This window comes from Zootoca vivipara, chromosome 3, assembly GCF_965207765.1.
Source record: "Zootoca vivipara chromosome 3, rZooViv2.hap1.1, whole genome shotgun sequence".
Classification (NCBI taxonomy): domain Eukaryota; kingdom Metazoa; phylum Chordata; class Lepidosauria; order Squamata; family Lacertidae; genus Zootoca; species Zootoca vivipara.
The window spans coordinates 11520358-11546472 of NC_142586.1; the positions used below are offsets into that span (position 1 = coordinate 11520358).

The following is a 26115-nucleotide window of genomic DNA, read 5'->3' on the forward strand; positions in this document are numbered from 1 at the left end:
CACTTTTAGGCCGAGGGAGCCTAGAGACTAGGCTGTGGGCATATCTGCATGTGGGTGGACCCGTCTGGAGATGGATAGAGAAGCGGTGTCTCGGTTCCTAAGACCATCGGAAAAATGTGTTTTCTGATGGTCTTAGGCGACCCCCGTGAAACGTTCGACCCCCAAAGGGGTCGCGACCCACAGGTTGGGAACCGCTGCACTGGTCCATTCCAAACGATGCTAATCTTAAAGCATCCTATGCCCTTTTAAAATGTGGTTTGGCGTTATTGGGTTGTTGTTTTTATTTTGATTAACTATTTTGTAGTTTTACATTTCCATTTTATTCTGTGAAGCGCCCTGAGACCTCCGGCTACAGGGCGGTATATAAATTCAATAAATAATAATAAAGCGATGTGGCGAGGTTGCTCGCCCTTAGCTGAGGCAGCGCCGTGGGCCAGCAGATGGCGCTGCCCTCCTGCCTCCTTTCCCCGCAGGCTCCCTGAGCGCGGAGAAAAGTTGGGGGACGAGTCAGCCGGGAAAGGAAGGAGAGGGCGGCAGCAGCATTTGCATGAGCAGCGGGAAGAGCCAGTGTGTGTGTGGGGGGGGGAGTGTGTGTGTATGCGCGCGCGCGCCTCTCTCCGTCTCTCGCTCGCTATATAGGATGTGCCGCGGAATGGGTGGCTCGTTGCTGTAGGCGCGCGTGCGGCTCGCCCTGCCTTTGGCGAGCAGCGTTTTGCAGCGCTGCCGCTGCTGCTCTCCTCCTCCTCACCACCGGCAAGACAAGCGATCCCGGCAGGCTCTGGCTTTTCCCGGCTGCCATCTCCTCCTCCTCCTCCGCCTGCCTGCCTTCCCTCTGTCTCCCATTTTCCTCCGCTGGGAAGCCTCGATGTGCTGCTGCCAATGGCCGGGGCACAGCCAGGGGTGCACGCTCTCCAACTGCAGCCGGTCCGCGTCTCGGCCAGCCTCAAGAAAGGCACCGTCTTCGTCAAGTGGGACGATGTAAGTTTGCTGAGCGCGCCGCCTCGGCTGCCCTTTGCCCGACCTTCCTTGCTCCCTCTCCCCTCTCCCCTTGATGGATGGAGGGTGCCGGGATGCAAGGGGGAAACGCTACGCGTAATAGCGCAACGGCCAGAGCGCATCCGCTGCGGGGATCGCCACATGTGCGGGATGGTGCCTCGCCGAGGGCGCGCGGTGTCCATCTGGCTCGGTGGCTGGGTCGCACACAAACACGTGTCTGAGATAGGCTCTGCTGAGACGCAGAATCGGGGATCGGGTCAAATTTCAGCTGCTTCTGGGCAAGCAGAGGTTTCCCCAAATGGCCCTAGCTCCGGAGCAGAGTACATGCTGGGAGAGCTCGGTCGGTAGAGCAGGAGACGCTTGATCTCAGCGTCGTGGGTTCCAGCCCCATGTTGTGCATGCTCCTTGCATGCCAGCGGGTTGGAACAGAGGACCCACGCCGTCCCTTCCAACTCTACAAATCTATGTTTCTACGATTCAGTGCTTTGCATGCCGACGATTCCAGGAGGCGTGATCCAGTCCAGCCAAAGGTGCCAAGGGCTGGGAAAGACTTACTCTTGAGAGACAGGCAAGGGAAGTGGGCATGAATGGAATTTGTACCAGTGGGCTTGACTGGGGATCTGGCAGTTCTCCCTATGTATTGTCCATTGAGGGGGCTTCTGGGGGAAAAAACCCAGCAATCTCTATAAAGTGGAGTGGTGGAGGCAGAGTTGGGATTCGGTTATGCCATTTCTTTTTCTGAAAGGATGGATGGATGGCATGGAGATAAAGATGCAAAAATGCTGTCGCATGGGTTGCGAGGCATCCTGACAAATGCAGGGTCCTGCGAGTGGGGTGGGATGCAGGAGTGCAGGTGCTGCCAGCCTTAAAGTTGGGAGAGAAACAGGAAGGTGGAGCCGGTCTGATTTTTCTGTGGCGAAACATTGGAAGAGCATTGACTCCCAACTAGTTACCCTTGGCAACAAGCAACTCAAATGCATTGATGTGGATTTAGACAAGCAGTTTGGTGCTTGTGTTGAGAAGAAACGGGCACAGCTTTCGTGTGTGTGTGCATACACACACACACACACACACACACACACAGTTTTTGAAGGGAAAATAATAATAGAATTGTAGAGTCAGAAGGTATCCTGAGGGTCCTCTGGTCTAGCCCCCAGCCATGTTTCTAAGTGGAACTTGGAACTGGATTTTTTTTTTAAAGAAAGTTTGCTACTAGATCTTTTCCTTAAAAATTGATTTTTTGCACTCTTTAGTGCCCTGTTTAGATACAGAAACCTCTCTGTAAGCTAGTCTTCACTCAGTTTCTCAGATCCTCATAGTTTTTGCTGTCATATAACTACGTACTTATTATGGGTGCATACAGTGACATTGGTAAATTGAGTGTTACAGATTCCATAGACAAAAGTTGGAAGACCTCCGTTTCCCAGGAAGCTTGCACTCTAAAACAGGTAACTGAGGAAATGGAGAGAAGGTGGTAATACGTTTGACACTACAGTTCTAGTATGTAGAATCTAGTTTATTTTTGCTTCTTTATTACTGTTGCGTTCCACAATTTGCCTTTTAAGGTACAGGTTATAAAGGGAAGTTGTTTCGTTATGGGGCATGGTGTTTTTGCGCCTTACCTTCTGGCTTTGTTAGTGTCGAGGGTAGAAATTGGCGCATGTGGTGAGAGCTTCACTGGCTCAAGTAACAAGCAGTTATTTACAAAGTGACACCTCTTCCCCCTTCTGGCGTGACCCTTGTTTTGATAGGCATAGGAACAAGCAAGAGTACACTGTGGTCTTGTTCTCACAGGTATTCCACCTGCACCTAGACTGTATCACGGCAGGTGGTGGCTCACATCACTGAGTGCTTGGCCATAAAAAAATAAAAACATGAAACCTTGAAAACTAATTTGCTAACATAACTGGTTCGACACACCAGACTTCTCTGTGCATCGCTTTATAGAGAAGCTGGCTTGGTTTATTTCTTGCTGTGCTCTCTCTCGAACTTGATACAGCTTCAGAATTTGGATTTGTACGTGGAGATCCTAAGGCAGAAAAAGAAAGAGAAGTTCTTTCCACTTCTACCTGAAATTAAGCTAACAGGTTATGTTAACAGGTTGTGTTGTTTAAGTTAACAGGTTATAAAAACATTCCTTCAGTAGCACCTTAAAGACCAACTAAGTTTTTATTTTGGTATGAGCTTTCGTGTGCATGCACACTTTTTCTTCAGGTATCTGAAGAAGTGTGCATGCACACGAAAGCTCATACCAAAATAAAAACTTAGTTGGTCTTTAAGGTGCTACTGAAGGATTTTTTTTTTTATTTTGCTTCGACTCAGACCAACACGGCTACCTACCTGTAACTTTAACAGGTTATGTTATTTTTGTTTCTCATTTCCTATTACAATGGACATTAGTTGGAGTGGGTTTTGCTGGATGCAGGAATAGTGTAAATATTCTTTCTCATATAGAAAGATGCTGTGAAGCTGAAGTTTGTTTGTTTTTTTAAAACGAAGAGTGGCAGTTCCAGTCTTGCTTTATTTCCATATCTCTGGTCTTGATGTCTACATATAGTCTAATGGAGCAGTCAGGCCCAGGCAGTGGTTAAACAGCTTAAGATAAAAAGTGTTTCCGTTGGGGCTTTAGCACTGATAAGCCCTTTCAACTTGAAGCGGGACTTGTTTGTGACCCTAACGGGTATTTAAGTGTAGCAAACTGAATTGAGGGAGAGCTGGCATTTCAATAAGCCTTAAAAATTAAATGCTTAGATGCCCAAACATGGAACTGGCTGAGAACAACTTATCAGAAACGCTGCAAGATCTGGATTCTGAACAGAATTGCTGGTGATCTGTGAAACAGTGCATTTATAATCCACTTTATGGGTTCAGAAGATGCAACTTTTCATGAGGAAGATGTTTAAGAGCAATTGTCTTCCTCCTAGTGAGGAAGGAAAGAATGTCAGTGCCCATCTAGCGTATAATTGGGTTGCAGTACAATTAACTTGACTGCTATTGAAATGTCGCTTTAAAGGAGATAAGATTGTTGGTTTTAGGTTGCCCAGCCAGGTCTTGATGGATTTAATCACAAGAATTTCTCTTTTGGTCGGCAGCAGCCTTCCCCAACCTGGTGCCCTCCTGGTGTTGTTGGACTTCCAGCTCTCATCATCCCCAGCCAGCATGGTCAGGGATGATGGGAATTGTCCTAAACATCTGGAAAGCAGCAGAGGAAAAAATGAGGTGCCAAGCATTTCCGAACACATGTTGGCTTTTCGGCGTATAGCGTCAGAGGAGCAAATGTAACACATTGGTTAAAAACTGGCAATATGCTGCACTGAAGGCATGCTTTGGTAGAAGTCAGGATCAAAGACATTTCTGCAGTTCCTTCACTAAGGCAAAACCAGTGCTCATGCATTGGATACCAAAGGGAGGCAAAGAACATGATTACAAGGCAGGCACCTCTTATTAAATCAACCAATTGTAGAGTTGGAAGGAACCCCGGGGGTCATCTAGTCCAACCCCAAATAGTGAAGGTGTCATTGGTTATACCAACTGAGTTGGAGAAGGGCTGCAGCTCAGTGGTAGAGCATCTGCCTTGGAATATCTGAAAACTTGGGAAGTTGTTGCCAGTCAGTGTGGTGATATTGAGCACTGACCTCCTTTCCTATATGTGCAACGATGTCCTAAGTAATCAGTGTCACTAATAGCAGCTGCGACAAACTGTGGGAGCACTTGCGGGTAAAGTTAGATCAGCATCTTCTGTGGCCAAGTTTTCAAAATGTTTGCAGGCAGCTGTTCCATCAGTGTTGGCTTCAGATATGTCAGGCAGGTCACAGACAACGTGTTCTTTGAAAAGAGAGTTTAAAAGGCCATGCCTGAAATTACCTCCCCTCGTTTTGTCTATGCTCTTGGCATCGACATCAAGCAACGTAAAAGCTGTGTGTTTATGTCAAGTCCTGGAAGTGTTGCTATGCTTCGAACAGCAATGAACAAACTCTGACCTCGCTGAAAGTTAAAGAGCTTTGTATAGAACTGGTCCTGGGAACTAGAACCACAGTTAGCCCTAAGGTCACAAATGAATAAAACCAACGTGTCTCTTGTTCTAATCCTAAGGCCAACTAGATGTGACAGTTCTGGGATCAGATCTCCTGATGTCTGTTCCAAAAGAGGCCATGGGGGACAGGTGGGGACAGTTTAATTCCTTTCTCGCTCCCCTTCGCTCCCATTCAACATCCCATAGCTACTATGAACTGTGGAAGTGGAAACCATGAAAACAAATCTTGTCCTATTTTTGCCCTCTGTGGCTGAGGGTACTTTCACACAGCAGGTTGCTGTGAACTCTGTGATGCAGGGCCAGCTCTAAGGCAAGCCTGGGTGGCGCAGGGTGCCAGGCCGCGGGGGGGGGGGGGCTGCGCAGCTGCGCCCACCAGACAGCCGCAGTGGGAAACGGGGCGGGTGTGTGTGTGCCGGAGCGATCTTAGCACCACAGTGCCCGGGCGCCCAATATGCTTAAGACGGCCCTGCTGTGATGCTTGGTTTTTTTTGGGGGGGGGGGTTTCTTTGTTGTCTTTCTCATCAAAATGCTATCCCATCCCCCCCTCCATTTAATCTGGATTTACTGTTTCTGAGCTTTTATTTGAACTTTTCCATGGAATCTGGATCATTGGGATGCAGGTACCACCACACAAAACTTGCACGCACGAGCAATCCTTGAGTCCACAATAAACGTTTTCTTGGAAGTGCTCTAATAGCAACACCTAATAGAGCGGCTTGTATGCAGAGTTTAAAACCCACTACTCTGCAACTTCAACCCAAATAAAATACATTGGAAGATTCAATTGCAGGTCTCTCTGACTTTCCTAGCCTGGCCCTTAGTACCAAGAGAAAACAAACTGGTGTGCACGAAAAGTGCAGTGTTTGAAATTTGCCAGGTGCATTTTGTACCTCACTATTGGCCATTTGTAACCAAGTAAAGATGTCCGAATGCCATCCTGGCACCTGACATCTCCACTATCTGGAATTGCATGCCTGGGAATCATTGGATCTTGACTGTTTTCACACACGAGCAACGCATCCTATAGAATTCTATCTTGTTATGTTTTATCCGCACTATCAGAATGAATTTCAAGACCCAAAATGTGCAGCCTGAGCAGGAACAGTCACTATTAAGAAAAATAGGTCAGAATAGGCCAATATATATGTGGACAGTCCCTAGGTCCAGTATATTTTCTTCCTTAAGTCCTCAAAGTTCTTAACCTAGCTCTAGGTTGTCATCTGAACTAGCCAGATGTTTAACTGAGCATCTATCACATTCAGTCCATCATTTGAAAAATAAGACTTTAGAGCTGCCTTAAAGGTAAAGGACCCCTGGACGGTTAAGTCCAGTCAAAGGTGACTATGGGGTTGCAGCGCTCACCTCGCTTTCAGGCCGAGGGAGCCGGCGTTTGCCCACAAACAGCTTTTCTGGGTCATGTGGCTAGCAGGACTTAACTGCTTCTGGCGCAACGGGACACTGTGACGGAAACCAGAGCACGCGGAAATGCCATTTACCTTCCCACCGCAGCGGTACCTATTTATCTACTTGCACTGGTGTGCTTTCAAACTGCCAGGTTGGCAGAAGCCGGGACAGAGCAACAGGAGCTCACCCTATCATGGGGATTCGAACTACTGTCCTTCTGATCAGCAAGCCCAAGTGGCTCAGTGGTTCAGAAAACGGCAACCAGACATTCCCTTTTGGCGACTGCAACCTTGGTTTAAGGAGCAATTTGGCGCCTAACGTATATATCTGAGTCTGTAAAACTCAAGAGTGCATATCCTGTGATGTGGGAAATCTTTAGGGAGCTATATCACTGGATCTGTTGTAATCCAGATGTGAGACATGTCTGGATTCTGATGTTGTCTGTTCAGTCCAAAGTTGTATTAAAGTCCAATGCAGATAAAACACTATATAGGATCCTTCATGCCAATCTCTGCTCCCCCTCAGTGTATGCCTGCCCCTCTTTCCCCACCCCTCTACATCTGGCCGTTGATCCAACCTTCAGATTTCAAGTTGATGAACAGCAGAAGCAGGTACACCAAAGCAGGATGGAAAGTATCCTTGTATCCTTGCCATGCTTCTGCAGCTTCTTAAGTTCTGCCAAAGCAGAATAGGAATGCGTGAGGGATAATCCCATCTGATTAATGGGCAGGTTCTGGAAAAGTTGCGAGCTGAGGCGGCAACAGCAAAAATGTAACCTTTACTCCTGAGACGCCCAGGTAAAATTAAAAACTAAAATGAGACAACATTTTGGGATGTAATCCCTTTATAGCACCTTTGCTATTGGGAAAGGCTAAATGCCCTGTACACGAGGCTGTCTTTGGAAGCTTTAGTTAGTGCAGGATGCAGAAGAACTTTTTTTTTTTTTAAAAAGCTACCATGTACTTTAAAGTTTACAATAGTGCAAGCACAAATCCCAGCTGAATAAATATAAACTGACTAATTGCTGTGCTTGAATGAGCCACGACTAATGCGCTGAGAGCCCTCATTGCCCTACCGAGTGATAAGCTGTGTTTGCAGCACAATTTTATGCATGTTTAGTAACACTGTTTACTTAGAAACAATTCCCACAAAGTTCACTAGAGTAAGTGGGATAGTATTGTAGCCTTGCTGATGCATCCTTGGGGCCTGATCCCACCCAAAGGGCAAAAAGGATTTTGCACTTGGCTGTTCTTGGTAGATCCTGAGAGTGAGGAGGAGGGAGTGGGTCCCATGATCAATTTCAAATGTGCCTGTTGTAGAATCCTCTGCACCTAGTAGGCTGTAGGAAAGCCATAGCTCAGTTGTAGCATACATGGTTTTTTTTTTAAAAAAATATCTTATCTTGTTTCTAGCCTGCATTTTCAGTGCGGCCCCCTTGTATGCCAAAGGTCCAAGGCTCAGTTCAAAAGGCTTTGCAAACAGCAGGTCTGGACAAATCCTCTACCTGAGATTTTAGAGAGCTGACGCTGGTCTCAGCTCACCGGCTTTCCATACCTTGGTACCCTCCTTAGCCTTTTCTTCTCCTAAAGATATCCTGCAAGGCAGCAGAAATCTAGGCGCAGTGTCTTCCTTCTCCTAGATGGGTTACCTTCCTGGGTTGATGAGCCCCACTTGCCCCTTAATTGTCTTAAAATACCCCCCCTTCCTTTAGATGACAATGTGTGTCAGTTCACTTCGATGCAGTACAGTATTGGGGGGCCCAGGTAACCACTGCCTTGCACAATCGATCACAAGACATGGAGCACAAACACCATTTGAATGGCAATGTTCATCAACTTTGGGGGGAGGGCGACCCCCTAAAATATTTTAGGGGTTGGCGAAGGGACCTCAGCCCTTAGGAGTTGGCTCCTATGCTTACTTTGCAATGTGGTAAGCCGGCCCTGCTGTGTTTGGGGGACCTCATGATCATTCTGCAGAGTGAGGCCCTTGACTTCTGCTGCAAAGTTGTGCCCTGATGGGGTTTAGCCTCCCCTCTACTTAAAAGATGCTCCTGTGCTTTACCTCCACAGCCAGAGTTGCTTTCACTCTTTTCCCGTCTCCGTGTGGAGCTGTAGGAACTGTTGTGTCCCACCAGGGAAAAAAGAGCTGAAGTGGCAGTGCATAGGAGCTGGTTGTATGTAGCTAGCTGCTTGCTCCATCTGTTAACAAGAGGACTCAGTCTCCCACATATTATTACAGCACCGTTCTGGTGGTGGAGAGAAGGCGACACGAAAAGCCATTATGTGACATGAGAAATGTTCCTTGCCGATTTCCTGAAAATGGCATGAAAAGGCGATGTTGCTCAGAGTGCAGCTTGCCTGTTCGGAATTAAATACCGCCATGAATAGCCATGCTGTGCAGAAAGAACATGTGTTAAATTTTCAGTTTCAAAGGATCTGAATATCTTGACTATGCCTTGCTTTTCTTATGGGTTTCTTATGAACCTATACAGCTGCCATGTGCTGAGCTGGATCCCTGATTCATCTATTGTCCACTTTAGCTAGCTAGCAGCAGCAGCTTGCTAAAGTTTTGGGCAAAGGTCCTTCTCAGCACCTGCTCCCTAAAATTATGCCTTTGAGAATAAAATAATAATAATAATAATAATGTTTTTTAAAATATCCCACCCTCCCTAGCCAGAACCGGGCTCAGGGTGGCTAAGATAGAAATATATAATACAGTGGTACCTCACAAGACGAATGCCTCATGCAACGAAAAACTCGCAATACGAAAGCGTTTCGCGATGTTTTTGGTGACTAGCAAGATGAAGTTTTCTATGGCTGCGCTTCGCAATACGAAGTTTTTCAGCAGTTTTCTTTTTTCTTTTTGTTCTTGCCACGGCAAACCGTGCTTCGCAAGACGAAATTGTCGCAAGACGAAGTGACTCATGGAACGAATTACTTTCGTTTTGCGAGGCACCACTGTACATTAAGACATAAAAATCAGCAATCGACTGAAATGCAACTTAAAATCGGATTAAAATCAAAATAAGATCAGATGGCTACCCACAAATTAGAACTATAACTATATAGGGCTTGGGAACCTTAAGTCCTCACCAGGCTCAGCTATTTGTATGAGCCGGTGAGAAGAGTTAGAGAGGCCACTTATATGCAGGGTCTTGTAAAAGGAGAGGGGTCAGACAGGGCCCCGACCAAAGGCCTGGCGGAACAGCTCTGTCTTGCAGGCCCAAGAAGCCAAGGGTCTAAACCTGAGGCCGTCTGCATGTGCCTGACTGCTGAGCCATGGTCCCTCCAGATTAATTGGAGCGTTGATCCGTCTAGCCCAATTCTACTCTCACTGTCAGTGTTGCTCTGAGATATTTCAGCTCTGCTACCCCTTCCACTGAAGATGCTAGGGACTGAACCTGGCACCTTTTGCCTGTAAGCTGCCCTGGGGTCAGGGGTAGGGAACTGGCCAATGGCACCATGGGCCTGCAAGGATCACTTATTGGCAGGGCCCAGTTACACTACCATTCATGGACTGTCCCTGGATAAAGTGTCTTTGCTTCCTTAAGTTCTTAACCTAGCTTAAGGTTGTCATCTGAACTAGCCACATGTTTAACTGATAATCAATCACAATAAATAATAATAATAATAATAATAATAATAATAATAATAATTTATTATTTATACCCCGCCCATCTGGCTGGGCTTCTCCAGCCACTCTTGGGTGGCTTCCAACAGAAAAATGAAATAAAATAATCGATTAAACATTAAAAGCCTCCCTAAACAGGGCTGCCTTCAGATGTCTTCTAAAAATCTGGTAGCTGTTTTTCTCTTTGACATCTGATGGGAGGGCGTTCCACAGGGTGGGGCGCCACCACTGAGAAGGCCCTCTGTCTGGTTCCCTGCAACTTGGCTTCTCGCAATGAGGGAACCGCCAGAAGGCCCTCAGTACTGGACCTCAGTGTCTGGGCAGAACGATGGGGGGTGGAGACGCTCCTTCAGGTCAACTGATCGTTTGAAAAATAAGACTTTAGAACCATCTTGCCCCCAAATGGTAACTAGACATTCCATTTCTTTAAACTGTAACCTTAGTTTATGGAGCCATTTGGCGCCTAGGGGTGGCGCTGTGGGTTAAACCACAGAGCCTAAGGCTTGCTGATCAGAAGGTTGGTGATTCGAATCCCCGCGACGGGGTGAGCTCCCGTTGCTCGGTCCCAGCTCCTGCCAACCTAGCAGTTCGAAAGCACGTCAAAGTGCAAGTAGATAAATAGGTACCGCTCCGGCGGGAAGGTAAACGGTGTTTCCGTGCACTGCTCTGGTTCGCCAGAAGCGGCTTTGTCATGCTGACCACATGACCTGGAAGCTGTACGCCGGCTCCCTTGGCCAATAACACGAGATGAGCTCCGCAACCCCAGAGTCGGTCACGACTGGACCTAATGGTCAGGGGTCCCTTTACCTTTACCTCATATATCTTGAGTTTCTAACACTGATGTCTAGTGAGGTTTCCATGTAGGTAAAATCGAGAATTAAATGCTACCATTGGTGCTGTGAAATTTGCATGTATTGCAAATCTTGTAGGACAAAGTGTCTTTCATCCCAGATACATCTTTTTCTTAAGTGCCCTTCTTAAGGAGTATGCTGGGCAGAATGCAAAAAAGAAAACAAAGCTTTGGATAGAAAGAGGTTACTGTTTGGCTGTTCCAAGCATTGTTCTTTGGTTGGAGGCACAGGCCCGGCAAAGAAGTCAAAGTTAATTGGGAAGTTGAACAGTAACAGGAGGTTTGCTCCCAGTAGTTCAGAAGAGGCTTTTGCAGAAGTTTGAGGCAGAGGCAAGAGGGGAACGTTTTAAACTTTAACACTGAGGATTCCTGGTTTGGGCCAGTTGAACACATTCTGATTCCTCACCCCAACTGTATAAAATGGGCCCATCCTGCTATTTTATTGTAACTTAAAGTTCTGAAGTAGCCTTTGATTCTTTAAAATTTTGATTGACACAAACTGAAATGCTGCACGAACTGATCTTTGCAAGCGACTGTGACTTTGTGCTGGTCAGAAAACTAGCAGAAGGGGCAATAGTATTGATGCCAGTGCCCACCTCAGAATCTGTGCTCAGAGCCAGAGCTTAAAGCTTGAAAAAGTGAAGTAAGAATGGATAAAAGTGCCTCTTGCCAGGTGTCGAGTGCATTACAGTTGCTACTGAGCCACTACAGTAGGGAGTCACCCCGTTACAGCAGCGTTAAGGGGAAGACTAAAAGCTTTCATCTCCTTTTAAAAGATGCTAGTGTGGCAGAAAAGGGTTTCTATTTTCCTCAAATGCCTGACAGCCTTAAATAAACCTGCCTCTACTCAAAACACCCACAGTAAGCTCAGCAATGCAGTGCATTTAAAGGGAAGAAAGGGAGGCATGTTTTCAGTTGCCATGTAAAATATATATTAAATCAGTGATAGGTTCTCATCATCTCTTTTGCAGACCTCCTATTCTTAGTATCCTATATGACAGGCATAGGCAAACTCGGCCCTCCAGATGTTTTGGTGACTACAACTCCCATCATCCCTGACCACTGGTCCTGTTAGCTAGGGATGGTGGGAGTTGTAGCCCCAAAACATCTGGAGGGCCCAGTTTGCCTATGCCTGCTATATGAGAACAGCAAACTCGTTCTCCAAGTCTGAATCCTGATGCAGCCTAAACATGTGTATGGATGGTTCTGTTGGCAGACCCTGAGAAACCCCTAGATTTACAGAAATACAAAAAAAAATGTTAGGAGGGAAACTCTAATGAGGGACTGTTGCCCCCCCCAGTCTGTTCCCCACTTCAGACTGAGCACGCTCAGAGATCCTAGAAGAGAGGGTATGACTGGTTAGAACTGAACAGGAGCAGCCTGTGCTGCAACATTTTGCTGCAGACTCATTTGGTTTTGTTTGTTTAATACACACCCTGTGAGCATTTGTTTTAGTCATCTTTTCAAAGGGCAGCTGCCTGCCTGCAGCAGCAACAGCAGATCATTGCAGAATCCTGGTGGCCAATAGGACAAGCTGCCTTGAGAGTCCTTTTCTTGATGAGTAAGAGTAACGTAGATTTGGACAGGGCAAATGAAAATGAATAAAAATAAATTGGCGTATGTAAACTCACGCAGTTCACAAGCCATCTTGCAGACTGATGCAGAGCGATCGAGTGACCACAGAGCCCCTCCTGGAAACCAGGTCAGAGATGCCACAAGCAATGCAGAAGGTTAGGGCGAATGACTCCTGGAGACGTAAGCAAGCTAGCTGAACCACTGGTGGTAAGCAAATGCAGCAGGTTAAATGTAGGTCAATAGATAATTTTATTTGATGAAAATTCCTTCCCTATACAGCTTTTAAGAAGCTGTGGTTTTACATAATGATTTGGACAGACAAAAGCTTTACTCACCTGGAGTAGAGAGGGTATTGACTGTCCTCAGTGTTCCAGGCTTCGAAATGGAAAATATCAGGGGGTGTTGTTAATGAAATACCCTCTCCCACTCCCCAAGCACATTTAGTTGTGGCGCTTACAAGTCCTGACGGCTGATTTCAACGTTTTCAACATGGAAGCTGTACCCAGACTTTGCACAATGCAAACTAACTATACAGTTGTTCCCTCATCCTGTTCGGCTTGAACATTTCCTACATTTGATCAGGTTGGACAGAATGGAGTGTCTTGATATCCCTTTCACAATTTCTATTATAGTTTCCCTATTCCTGTTTTTTTAAAATAACAACAATATGCATATGAATAGGATTCCTAATATTATACACAGTAGTACATAGTATATCATATAGATACATGCATATCCACACACATTTTTAAGTATGTATGTATATACACAGCTGCTTACAGTTCTGTCTGCTCTTCAAATACATAAGGTTTGTTAATTGAGAGTTTCTGACAATTTAATATTTCTCCAGCATCAAAATACTTTTAGAAGACTCATTCATTTTTTATCTCCACCAAGGATTCAAAGCATATTGCATTATTTCATTCTGTATCTTTGGGCTCCTTTGGGATATAAATTCAATAAACAACTGCTTTATATATTAAAAAGAGTTTCTCACTTTGCTTTCCTTCCTTCTCTTCCCTAATCGTGTCAATGCAATGTTGAGGATGCCCTCTGTTAGCTTTCTAAACCATACATCTCAAGAGTTGTGTGTTAAGTGAGGCTATACAGATGAGGCCACTGATTCTTAACGTTAAAAAAGACTTTGTTTTGAGCTGAGCTGGTGTCAGTTGTCAATATGGGACATGGGTTGCTTTAACAGTACATGCCTCTCTCATTACCAGTCATCTGGTAGAAGCTAGCATGTGGTTCTGGGCGGTGCCCTTGAACTTGAGTTCCAATGGGAGATTTTCCAGTAGGGAAGTAGATTCGTTACAAAACATACTGTGCACTTGTGGCACTGTTCCTCATTAGATCAGGGCAGCCATAACAAGGGCAGAGGGCCCAGCAAGTTTGTGGCTTAAAGTGGGGGCTACTCTGTGCTGGTGGATCTGCTTAGGTGGACCCATGTCTTATCCTGTAGCCACTTCTATTTCTCCTGTATTACTGAACATGGCAGCGCAGGCCCAACAAGTGACAAAAGTCCTCACAACAATGGGCAGGTGTTAGGGCTGGTTTTCAACATCGTGATATATCAGCAGCTAAATGCCGTAATATTCTGATCTACAACGATGTTTGGAATGTATCTCAGTTGCAGCGCCGTCTTAAGCGCCCCTGTCGCCATGGTGCGCCGGATCTCTACGGTGCCCTTCCGCCCCGTTTCCCGGCGCGGTGGGCGGGTGGGTGCGGCGCTGCTGCATGGCGGGCGGGCGGGCACAGCGTGATCTCTCCGGCACCCTCCCGCCCCGTTTCCCAGCGCGGTGGGCAGGTGGGCGCCGCGCTCAGCTGCGCAGCGGACCGGCGGACCGGCCGGCTAGTGGGCGGGCGCAGCTCACGGCGCCCTCCTGGCGGGCCGGCGCCATGGTGCCCTGCGCCACCGGGGGTCTACGACGAGCCGGCCCTGCTCAGTTGCTTCTTCCTCCGCACCTTAGGGGAAGAAGCAACAGCCAAGATACATCGTCCAGCCCTACTGAGCAAGCCCCAATAGCTTTCCAGCTCAGTTGGGCTAGGCAGAAGTGGAGCATATCCCCGTGCTGCCCACGAATGAAACCAAAATTTAAAGAAAATTATATATAATTATAGCAGTGCCTTATTACGGTAGTTATTACAATTATTTGCTTGAATTTTTTAAAATTTTTATTCTAGTTACATGTCTTATACTAATATCATTTTTCTTGGGTTTGAAGAAAACTTGTTCAAAATTTTCGTTTCAATCCAGTCCTGATTTTCCTTGAAGAATTTCCGATGGACGCTCATCAAATACAACCCAGTCAGTCTGTCCTCTCCCATTGTACTTCTGAGCCAGGTCTTTACCCTTTACAATTTAATTTTCTACGGAAATTACTTAACTTACCCTTTTGGAACCAGTTTCTTATATCCATTTAGGCAGCCTCGATGTCTTCTAATTGTAAATAAGAAGGTAAACTAATAGCGGGCGGCTCAGTTTAGCGGCGGGTGGCTCAGTTTAGTGACGTGGAACTCACTAGACCCCTCTAGAAGATTCCCTCTTCTCTCTGCTAGAGCCTGCTAGAGACCTCCCTCCCTTGAATCCCAATGGCTGGCTGACATAGATTCCTCTATCAGTCGCTAGGTGGCTCAAGATACTTCTCGGTTTTTACACCATTTCAGTGTGGTAAACAACTGATTATTCGCCATCGCCCTACCTAATTTCGTTTCGTTTCATCACTTTATAACCATTTATTTATTTATTTTGCTTCTGGGGGGCAGCTGCCCCCCGCCCCTCGCTGGGTACGCCCATGCGCCACAGTCCAGGGTAGGAGAGGGGCAGGGAAGTTGCCGCCCACCCTTTTCCTGCTATCCGTTGCTGGATCAGACCTGACCTGGCAGTGGAGGCGGCGCTGATGTGGCTTGGCGTGCCTCGCCGTGGTCGAGGTGGAATGCTCTCTGCTGCTACTGGGTGCAAGGTGTGCTGCAGCCGAGGAGGGTGGGTGGCAGCGCTGCCGGCCACTCGGCTGCTCTCCTCCCCCGGGTCAGGCCTGACCTGGGAGCAGAATTGTGTTAGGCACAAGCGGCGCAGCTAAGACGCAGCGTGGAGCCAGGATCCATTGAAGGAGCCTGCTGTGGGGACGCCTGTTTGTGCCCCCTTTCAAAATTCCGCCTGGGGCCATGGCACCCCCGGCATCCCCCATGCTACGCCTCTGAGGCTGGGCAATGTAACTCAGTAGAGGCTTCTCAGACTTTGCCTGCCTGTGCCTTTGCCGTTTGCAGGCAATCTGAGATGGGGAAACATTGTGGCTCTGAAGCCACCGCGATGTATTGCCAGCTCAAAATGTCTGAAACTGGTATCGTGATCTGAATGCTATACCAGTTTCAAACAATTTACCAATGTATCGCCCAGCTCTAGCGAGTGTGTTTGTGCTTGCAACTCTTGAGAACAAACCAAAGTTCTTTCGGAAGTGCACTAGGTGACTTTTAAGGGTATTTGAAGTCCCATTGGGAGTTCTTTTAAACAACCATATTATTACAATTTGGATATGTTAAGTAGCATTGGCTTTTCAAGTGGAAACTGCCCAATGAGAGATAAAATGCAGCATTAGTAAATGATATGCACCAAGATAATCAGGCATCAGTGAGGGAGATGAGAATTTGTAGGTCAAATGCTTGCCCCAGGTGGTGTTGGATGGGTTTGAGTGTGTTTTGATTATACCTGTCAAAAAGGCATATCACTTAAAATTCGATCTTTCCCTAGGTAAGCAGCTGCTTTCTGCAAATATGTAAATCATCTGTGTGGAGTTAAGCGCACCTGTACTTTGGGACTGGGGGCTTTAGGGAATAGAGGTGTTGACTCTTCTTGCCGTCTCCCTTCACTGTACTTTGGGCACACAGGTTTTGAATTGCTGCTCGCTCAGTGCTCTTTAATCTCCAGACGTATGTATTTCAAGGGTCAGTTGTAATTTTGGTTAGGTGACAGCAGGAATTTGAGAAGCGTCTGTCTTGGTGTGCTTTTATGAAACTGTAGCTGGTGAAATGAGAACTGAACTCTTATCTAAATGCAGCCGCAAGAGGTGTGCTTGAAAACCACCATTAGCTTGCTAATGAGGAAAGGTTGGTGTCTGGAAAGAAGTCATCTTCTGATGTTGGAGTTAAAATGTTGGACTTGGATCTGGAAGAACAAGGTTCAAATCCCCATTTAGTCATGAAGCTCAGGTCCTCCTTGCATGCTTCCTAGAGGCATCTGGTTGACTATTGTGAGAATAGGAAGGTGGACCTGATCCAGCAGTGCTCTTCTCGTATGCTTAAAGTCGCTGGGTGATCTTGAGTCAGTTACTGTCTCTCAGCTTAACCTACCTCACAGGGGTGTTGTGGGGATAAAATGGGGGGGGGAACCATGTATGCCACCTCAAGCTTCTTGGACAATAGATGGAACAGAAGTGTAACAAATGGGACTTGTGGCCAATACAAAAATTCCAATGTGACTTTGTGCATTTTTCCTAGGAAGTGAGAAGTTGACCACGCTCTCCCACCTATGATTGTGTTGCACCCGCTTTAAATTTATTTACTTGCTGTATTTTTGGCTATTCCCCATCACCGAAAGGTTTCACAAGATGGCTCACAGCATTATAAAATGATAACCGGTAATCACAAAACAGAGCAAAAAGCTGCAAAAGTCAAATAGAGATCGTATGCTTGTGGTCTTTAGCATTCCTGGAAATGTTTTTGGAATTGGAGGAAGAACACTGAAGGTTGCAACGACTTGCCTCTAAATATGTGTGTGTTTTGCAATGCTTTGGTAGATGCATGAAGATAGTACAAATTATAGTGGCTGTAAATTCAGGAACGAAGATCGATGAGGTGTATTTGTGCCAGGAAGTACTTGCCTCTTCACCACCCCCTTCCAATAAGCTGCTTTCATGTTGAAAATATAACAAACGAAGAGCTGAAAATTTTGACTGTGGTTGAAATAAGACTGAGATTTCCCCCTAAATGCCTTCAGTAATAAGTCCCATCAGTTCCTTAGTGCACTTTAATAGAGAGTGCAAAATTTAATACAGTAGCAACAATATCTGCTGCACCAACAACGAATTCAACAGTGCAGATGTAAGTTAATGGGCGTTAAGGATTAGCTATTAGTTCCATTTTAGAGGTGACTGGGTCATTGGGATCCTCGAGTACCTGAGGGTGAACAGCATAAGCCAAAAGGCATTTAAGCTGAAGTTGTTGAGTTGAGTTGAAAAGTTGAATACAGTGGTACCTTGGTTTGCAAACGCCTTGGAATTCGAACAACTTGGAACCCAAATGCTGCAAACCCTGAAGTGTTCCGGTTTGCAAACTTCCTTCGGAAGCCAAATGTGCTCCGTTTTGAGTGTTACGCTTCCGATTTGAGTGCCACACTTCCGATTTGAGAGCCACACTTCTGTTTTGAGAGTTTACACTGACGATTTGAGCATTTTGAGTGCCACACTTCTGATTTGAGTGCCACACTTCTGTTTTGAGTGTTACGCTGAGGTCTGTCTGTTTTTGCTATTTATTTTGCATTTTTGCGTTTGCAGCTTTTTGTTTTGTTTTTGTGACTGTGTGGAACCCAGTTCAGCTACTGATTGATTGATTGTGTGACTGCATTGTTTATTGCTTTCATTTTATGGATCAATGGTCTCGTTAGATAGTAAAATTCATGTTAAATTGCTGTTTTAGGGGTTGTTTTTAAAAGTCTGGAATGGATTAATGCATTTGGCATTGCTTTCTATGGGAAAGTGCTCCTTGGTTTTGGAACGCTTTGGTTTTGGAACAGACTTCCAGAATGGATTAAGTTTGAGAACAAAAGTACTACTGTAGATGATTCTGGAAGGTAACTTCCTGTCGCTTAAGGGTTGGAATTCTCACATTTCCATCTTCATGTAGCACTTGGATTATAAAAGTGTGATTGCATGCTTAGAACTATCCTAATATACTAGTATACTAGAATTTATAGGGTAAACTGTTTGCCAGTTTCTAACAAGCAGCTCTGTGGCCAAGATTCCCTGGAGGAAGTGTCTGGGTGGTACTGCTTTAGACGGCAAGTGGGAGTGAGTCTGATGTGATGGAATGCTTCTCCATGCAAAAGAAACTTCCCTCGGCCGAACTAGCACATCAGGGGAGAATGCCAGGGCCTTCTTCCTCATGTGCTAGATCTTAAAGGAGAGGAGAGTTTCTTTAAAAGAGACATTTCTAACATGCCACCCCGCCTACGCTGTGAAGTGGTGAGTTCACGTAGAACTATGCCACTTTTAGTGAGAACCAGGGATTTTTTTCTCTTATATTAAGCAGACCAGGGTGTTCACGATGGAAAATTCATGCTTTGTAGCCTCTCGCATGATACCTTCTTCAACTGCAGTTGGCCAAACACATTTTTAAAGTTAAAACTTCCCGTTAATAGTCGACCTCCTGGGACACTGAAGCACCACATTATGGTAACATATTGTTGTTGTGTTAACACGTTGTTCCATTGATTAGCGCATGGGAACATCCCTGTGGACATGTTACAACTCCCAGTGCTCACGCAGGAGGCCAATTCAATTACTTCTGTAAGTGGAATTTGCGCAAATACTTAATAACGGGATTGCTACTTGCGATAATGTCTCCCCACTCCCTCACACCTATTGGATAGCGAAAACTGGTTGCTCTGAGGGTAGAGCCATAGGGTTGGTTTTCATCTCCTTCTTAATCAAGTTCCATCAAGTACCCTGATGATCTTGCTTAAAGCCAAACTTGCATTCTGCTAACTTGTATTCTGGAATTGTTTTCATCCTGGAATAGGTAAGGGAAAAGCATTGGGGTGGAGGAGGAAAGTATTTTAGGTTGGTGATGCAGAACAGCTGAGTAAATGAATGGATGTGTTTTGAAATATCATGACTTCCACGCTGAGGGGAAAACAGCATTTTCAGGGGACGATAGGAAGATGTGGGACCAATCTCTCATCTGACAAGCCGCCTCTAGAAGAGCCACACCTGTGTGTGTTTTAATCAGGGATTGTTTTCGGGCAGAACTTGCCCTGAGTTCTGCCTCCTCTCAGGTGGGCACTATTGCCATTATAAGCGAGCAAGGGAGGTGTTCACGGTGAATTTCAGCACCTCTTTTTCTTAAAAAAACAAAACAAAACCCCAGCAGTGGTTTTAATCAAGCAAACGTGGGTTTAGGAACCCAGGCTTCTCAAGATAATGGATACCAACAGTTGGGTAGAAGGAGTAGGAATTGTTATCATAGTTAAACTGGTTAACTGTGCTGTGGAAAGCATTCTGAGGAGACTGCAGAGTATAATTAGGAGAATTGTTTTAATTAAAGAAAATAACAGAAGTTACATTAATTCTACAAAAAGTTACAAAAGCATGACCCATCCTGTGACCCACCCACCGGGGTACTGAGAGAAGTACACAGACCTCCTTATAATGTATCAGATTGCTGACACACCTTAATTCACACAAACTTAACATCACCTGCTGTACTGCCTCACAACTGCAAAACTAGGTCATGACATTTACTTCTGGCTTTTAAAGAGATACACATTCTTGTGAAACAGTAATCAACCTAAACCATTCAACAGGAATATGAGGGGGCTAAGGCCAGCAGAGCTCCCAGACCCTTTGCTTTAAAAGAAAAAAAAAGGGGGGGGGAGTCAAATCAGGTATTCCTGATGAAAGCTAGAGCACAAAATATGGGCCTAGCCTTTTCTGTGGTGGCTCCCCATTTGTGAAATGCTATCCCCAGAGATGCTTGCTGGGTGCTGTAGTGACTTGTCACTTGAGAGCCATCCTGACATGTCTTTAGGCGCTAGGCAAAAACATTCCTCTTTACCTAGGCCTTCAGCTGTTAAATAATCTCTGGCCTGTTAAAGGTGTGTGTGAGGTGGGGGCTGGTATAATGATATTATTATTATTATTATTATTATTATTATTATTATTATTATTAATAATACTGGGCTTTGCTTTATGATTTTACGATGATGCCCTGTAAAATATGTTTTTAACATTAGGCACTGCCCTGAGATCTTTCAGTATTATTATTATTTATTGAATTTGTATACCTCCCTAGACCTGGAGGTCTCAGGGCGGCTCACAGAACAAAATAAAGAGTGGTGTATAAATCAAATGGAAGAATAATAACAATACTACTGCTTTGGGGCTCAGTAGGCCGCACCATTGCTAAGGGCAGTAAGTCACTGTTGCTAAGCAACCACAGGAAGGAATGTTGACACCTGAGACTGGGGAGGAGGCTCCTGTCAGAGCAGCAGCAGCAAGTAGAAGAAGCTGGCCAGAGGAAGTATACTGGGGTACGTTAGTTGAAGCACTTTCCTGCCGTCAACTTTACTTCATTCACTCAGGCTGCTTAGCAGTGCTGCTGTTTCACACCATAACAGAAATGTTTGCAAAAGGTGAAATATGTGTGTTTTAGTTTGTGTGTGTGAGTGGGGTGGGTGGGTGTTTTGGATCAGGTTAGCCATGACCCCCCCCCATCTCCCCCCATCTACTTCTCTTCTCTTTCTTCCCAATGTCTCAACAAATGAAACCGATTTGTAAAAATGTTATGAGAGACATTGCATATATTTCTGTAAATCAAGAAAATCTTTATGTGTGTGTGTGTGTTAACTAACAAAGCTGAGACCAGAAGAAGAAATTTAGGACAACTTGGATGTCAAGGAAATGATTTAATAATTTATCTGTAACATTAGGGATGATTCACGCATCACCTCTCCAACCCGGATTAGTTTATGTGCACGTGAAAAGTGTTTTGCATGTGGAGGAGGGGGGATGCAGGTAACTTTAAGCCTCGAGGAAAGCCCTTGCATTTGTTGCAACATGTTCTGCTTGGAAAAAACAGACGCCAGCAGTGCTTGGGAGGAGCCAGTTGTCCAATTCCCCGTTGCTTAGCTTGTCAGGTTGTACTTGGAGTGCTTACATGAAGCAGACCATGTACAAACAGCACTCTGCGGGACCTGGCAAACCCAACTGCCATCTGCCTTCATCCTCTGTGTCTTTTGCAATATACCGGTACTGTAAATGGTTCAGGCTGCAGCTTCTTAGAAACCGGAGGCTTGAAAATAGATATTTGGGCAAACACGTTCATGCAAATTATCCAGTCATTAGTGTGAGAGAGCTGGGGAAACCCCTTCTTCCAGCATACCTCTGGTTCCTCCCTCCCCCTCCAGAATCAATAATAATAAACCCCAACCATCACACCAAAACAGCAGCCCTTGGTCCCCTGACTGGGTCCGGCTGTCCCACTGAAAAAAGGAGGTAGTGACCCAGGACTGTGGCCCAAGACATTGGGCTGCCTGAGATGGAGGACAGTATGCCCCACCCCCTTTCAGTCCATACACTGATTGGCAGTTAAATCTGCCACTTGAACACTAGCAGTGGGACACCAAGAGCTTGTCCAGCTGTAGCAGGCTTACTTAGGGTTAGGTTAGGGGTACAGAGCAGTCTACCTGGCACACACAGCCCTGTCCTTTAGCACCTCAGTGCTGCTTGCTGCCCCTCAGAAAGTGTGCCAGTGTGGTGCAGCTGTTTGTTTGTTTGTTTATTAAATTTCTATACCACCCTTCATCTGAAGACCACAGGACGGTTTGCAATATATAAGCACAAAATGCCTAAGCTCTGTGAGAAGAGGCATGTTTTTGCCTGGTGCCTAAAGAGATGTAACCTCACGTAAAGATAAGGTGCCAGGCGAGACTCCCTGGGGAAAGCATTCCACAAACGGGGAGCCACCACAGAAAAGGCCTGTGTTGCCACCCTCCAGACTTCTCATGGAGGAGCCACACGAAGAAGGGGCTCAGAAGATGATTTCAGCGTCTGGGTTGATTCACATGGGGAGAGACAGTTCTTAAGAATGTTGGACCAGGACCTGGGAGATCTGGGTTCAAATCCCCACTCGGCCATGAAGCTCACTAGGTAATATTGAGCCAGCCACAGCCTCTCAGCAGCACCTGCTTCACAAGATTGCTGTTGTGCCAACCCAAGTGGCTTCTGAGGTCGGGTGACATTTTGCTTTTTGCCTTGGGCAGTATTGTGATGGTCCTGGCTGACTTCTACAGGATGAAAAAGCTTGATACTTCTGAAAGCAGGAAGAGCAGTGCAATGAACTATTGGCTATGATTGCCTGGGTTTGCCATTTCCATTTTAAAAGGGCAGAACTCCATTTGGGGAGATAGCTAGCAAAGCAGTCTTTTCAATTATTCTGTGTATTTCCATGTCTCGTTCCTAGAATAGAGCACTTTGATCTTCCCAATTTCTATCCTTTTCCCAATCGCTCTTAAATACTGGTGGGAGAATGAGGATTCTTCAGACTACCCGGTGAGGTGTAAATTAGAATTTCTTTCCTCCCTGGACTATCAAATAGTCCAATCCTTGGGGTGACAAATTCGAATCAATAAAGAACTGAAATCTTATTTTAGAGTGAGTTTCCCCTGATGTGCTTTTCATAAACCTCCACCTCCTGTAGTTTGTTCTACTACTAGGATATTGACTGATGAAGAGGTGGGTGGTGACTTTTCAACCACTCTTGACAGCCTTTTCCTATTAAAGGGGTTGGACTCAAGCTCCCCAAGAGATTCTTTTGCCAGTGGGTCAATTCTTGTTTTCTGTTTATTTGTTTTCTGACAACAAGTGCTGGAGAGCAATGGAGGATGTCTCTGTGCTTCTTAGGCTCACTGGGCAATGGAACTTTCTGTAGAGATGGCAAGCAAATAGAACTCACCTCCATGGGGCTGACAGCTTTTAAGAATTAGTTTTTTTTACAAATTTCTGAATTCAGAGTGTTTTTCAGTTGCACTAATTTCCCCAGCATTGAATCTTCTGTACCTAACTGTACGCAAAAATGCTCTATTGCAGGACACGCTGCTGGTACACATTTATTTTCATTTTATAGACAACTGGCCGACCTCAATCGCATTTTTAGAAGCTGAACCTGTGAATTGGGGACAAGCCAAATAAATTCAAAACTGTGTTTGTACTAATTGCCTCAGAAAACATTGGTTCCTATTTGTTTTTCATACTAAGTGAGCCAAAATAAGAGTGAGCAACCTGGGAGGTTAATTAGAATAATTATAAATTTTGCTGCTTGGAGCTCTTTTTAATTTTATGAGCCTCTCCTGGTCACTCCTAGGATGGTAGTGGAAGGGAAACACAGAGTAGTAGGATTCCAGGATGTGTGTGCCCGTCTCCTCGTCCCCAGAGCAGGAGCAATGTCATCATTTTCCAGAGCACCAGGAAAACTGATGGACCGTCTTTGCTCTGATACATAACTGAAGTGATGATGAGGTTTTCAGGATTTTTGTTTTGTTTTGGTGACTTGTTAGCATAGAGCAAGGCAGAGAAATAAGGAGAATAATAAAGTAGGGGCTGCATACTTCTCTCCTTTTCTTTGATGGGCGTCTTACTTCAGGCTGACACTCTCCTCTTTGCAGGATTTATTTGCATTTCTAATTAAAAGCCATCAGGTGGCTGAAGATCTTTTACTAATGCTCAGTGCATTTTTTTACAAGTTAAAACTGCAGCAGAAAGTGAGCAGCACCGAGATCCTAGAAAAATATGCACAGGTTTGCCAGCAGTTGTGATAATACATTTAATTAGTATGGTAAGTCCTGCTGCCTTTGCTCAGTGCGTTTGTGTGTGCACATCACAATGGACTAATATGGCTGCCTGCATTTTGGGATTCTTTGTTGGGGTTTCTAGATCCTCGTTGAGAATATGTGATTTCCAGAGGATTACGGTGAGCCCACCCCTGCATTTCACGGCTCAGTTAACGTGGTTCTAAAATCTGGCAGCTCATCCCAGCTCATGAAACATGGTTCTAAAATCCAGCAGTTGTGAAATGGTTGTTTCATATAATTGGCAGCAGGATTTGTAGGAAAAGCAGGAGGGGCAGAATGTAGAATGGTGATGTGTATGAAGGAAACATCTGAAAATGCTTAAGTAACATGTTGTATACTTCAAGGGAGGCTGAGAGTTAATGACAGAGAGGCTCCTACTTGTGTGGAAATATTCTCAGAAAACAAACTCTAAAATAGATGGAGCAAGTCGGACATCACAGATTTGAGACAGCATCCCCTGGAGGGAAGCAAACTTAAAATGCATGGCTTTGCAATGTGCTCAGCCATTGCAGTTGTCCTCTGATCTTGTCCAGCAATTGAGAGGAGTTAGAATAATGTGTTTGTGTTGCAAGGCCTGCTCACATTTTGAAGGGGTGGCAACGGTGGAATTAAGCGACTGTGTTTTGGTTGGCACTGGGGGTACCTACAGTAGGACTTAAAATAAATACTGGCAAGTGTTATCTTCAGCATTACGTAGGATGGGGGAAGGACGAGGCCAGTAAACTCTGCTGTTGTCCTGGTGTGCTTTAAGGGCACCTTTCTATTCCACCAGCTTTGTCTAATGAATTACCCAAACTCCTGTATAAATGAGAAAGGCATGCACATAAAATGAATGGCAATTTATGAATACTTCCTTCTGCTAGGGTGGTATATTTAGGCATGCGTGAAGAGCTTTGCAATGTGTTAATACTGTGTCCTTTCTTTCTTCGGCAGGATTCCACCAATGTGACATCAGTTTTTGTCCGAACAGACCCACATGGATTTTTCTTGTATTGGACAGACCAAAATAAGGTAGATATACATTGAAGTACTTCAGCTCCCTCTTTGTGGTGGCTTCTTTTTCTGACCAAATACCTTTTCTGCCATATTTTTTTAACCCTGATGTCTTTTTTTTAAAGGATGTGTGTGTGTGTGTGTGAATTTAAGCCAGTCCACATATAAAGATTCACACTTAATTCATTACCTAAATCACACTTCCTCAAATTTTGCAAACCAAAGCACAGCAATTCTTCAAAAGTCACACTTTCCTGAATATTGCAATGCAGTTCTCCAGCCAAGTAATGTGTGCAAAAATGCAAATGCTAAGGTAAAGTGTACATAGGAACACATGCCCTAGTGAAAGAAACATACAAAAATATTAGGGAAAATTGCATTGCAGAACAGTAGGAAAAAATGTATACAAAAAAATGTATATCTTAGGAAAATTTTGCACTACAGCACTGATAAATTTTCATGAGGACATTTTTTCTTTTTTAACAAATTCACAAGCTGATGTGGAATGTGGGGGACTGAGTTTAAATTTGGAAAAATAAGAAACTGAGAGAATGTGAAACTGAAATTCACCCATACCCATAGCTGCCAAGTTTTCTCTTTTCTCGCGAGGAAGCCTATTCAGCATAAGGGAATTTCCCTTTAAAAAAGGGAGAACTTGGCAGCTATGCCCATACCTAGTGAGAACTCTGGACCATTTCCACAGAGTGTGGCCATGTTTTCTAAATACTTCTCAGTTCTTCTTGATAGGAACCTGGAAAAAAAGTCTCATTGACTTTTGAAGATTGAAAGCAGTGAGAAAGGAAGAGCATTGTTGATGAACATTTATATGAAAGTCTTCAACTATTTATATAGTCTGGTATTTTGTGTTTCCTTGTTCCTGTAAAAAAACAAAACAGTAGTACAGTGGTACCTCGGGTTACAGGCGCTTCTGGTTATAGACGCTTCAGGTTACAGACTCCGCTAACCCAGAAATAGTACCTCAGGTTAAGAACTCTGCTTCAGGATGAGAACAGA

General features: G+C 45.1%; 1 protein-coding gene across 3 annotated transcripts in view; it reads left to right on the top strand.

The window, feature by feature from the left end:
* The first annotated feature begins 504 nt into the window (after positions 1-504).
* The window catches only part of PLCB1 (phospholipase C beta 1), a 426994-nt gene continuing 401383 nt past the window's right edge, over positions 505-26115 (top strand). For 2 of the 3 annotated variants that reach the window (XM_088665570.1, XM_060272415.2), the window contains exons 1-2: positions 505-978; positions 25042-25119. In XM_088665570.1, the coding sequence (XP_088521696.1) occupies positions 880-978; positions 25042-25119 (177 nt within the window). In that variant the 5' untranslated portion in view covers positions 505-879. Of the gene's footprint in view, positions 979-20778; positions 20893-25041; positions 25120-26115 lie in introns of those variants that run through there. The other variant, XM_088665571.1, reaches the window with a different exon arrangement.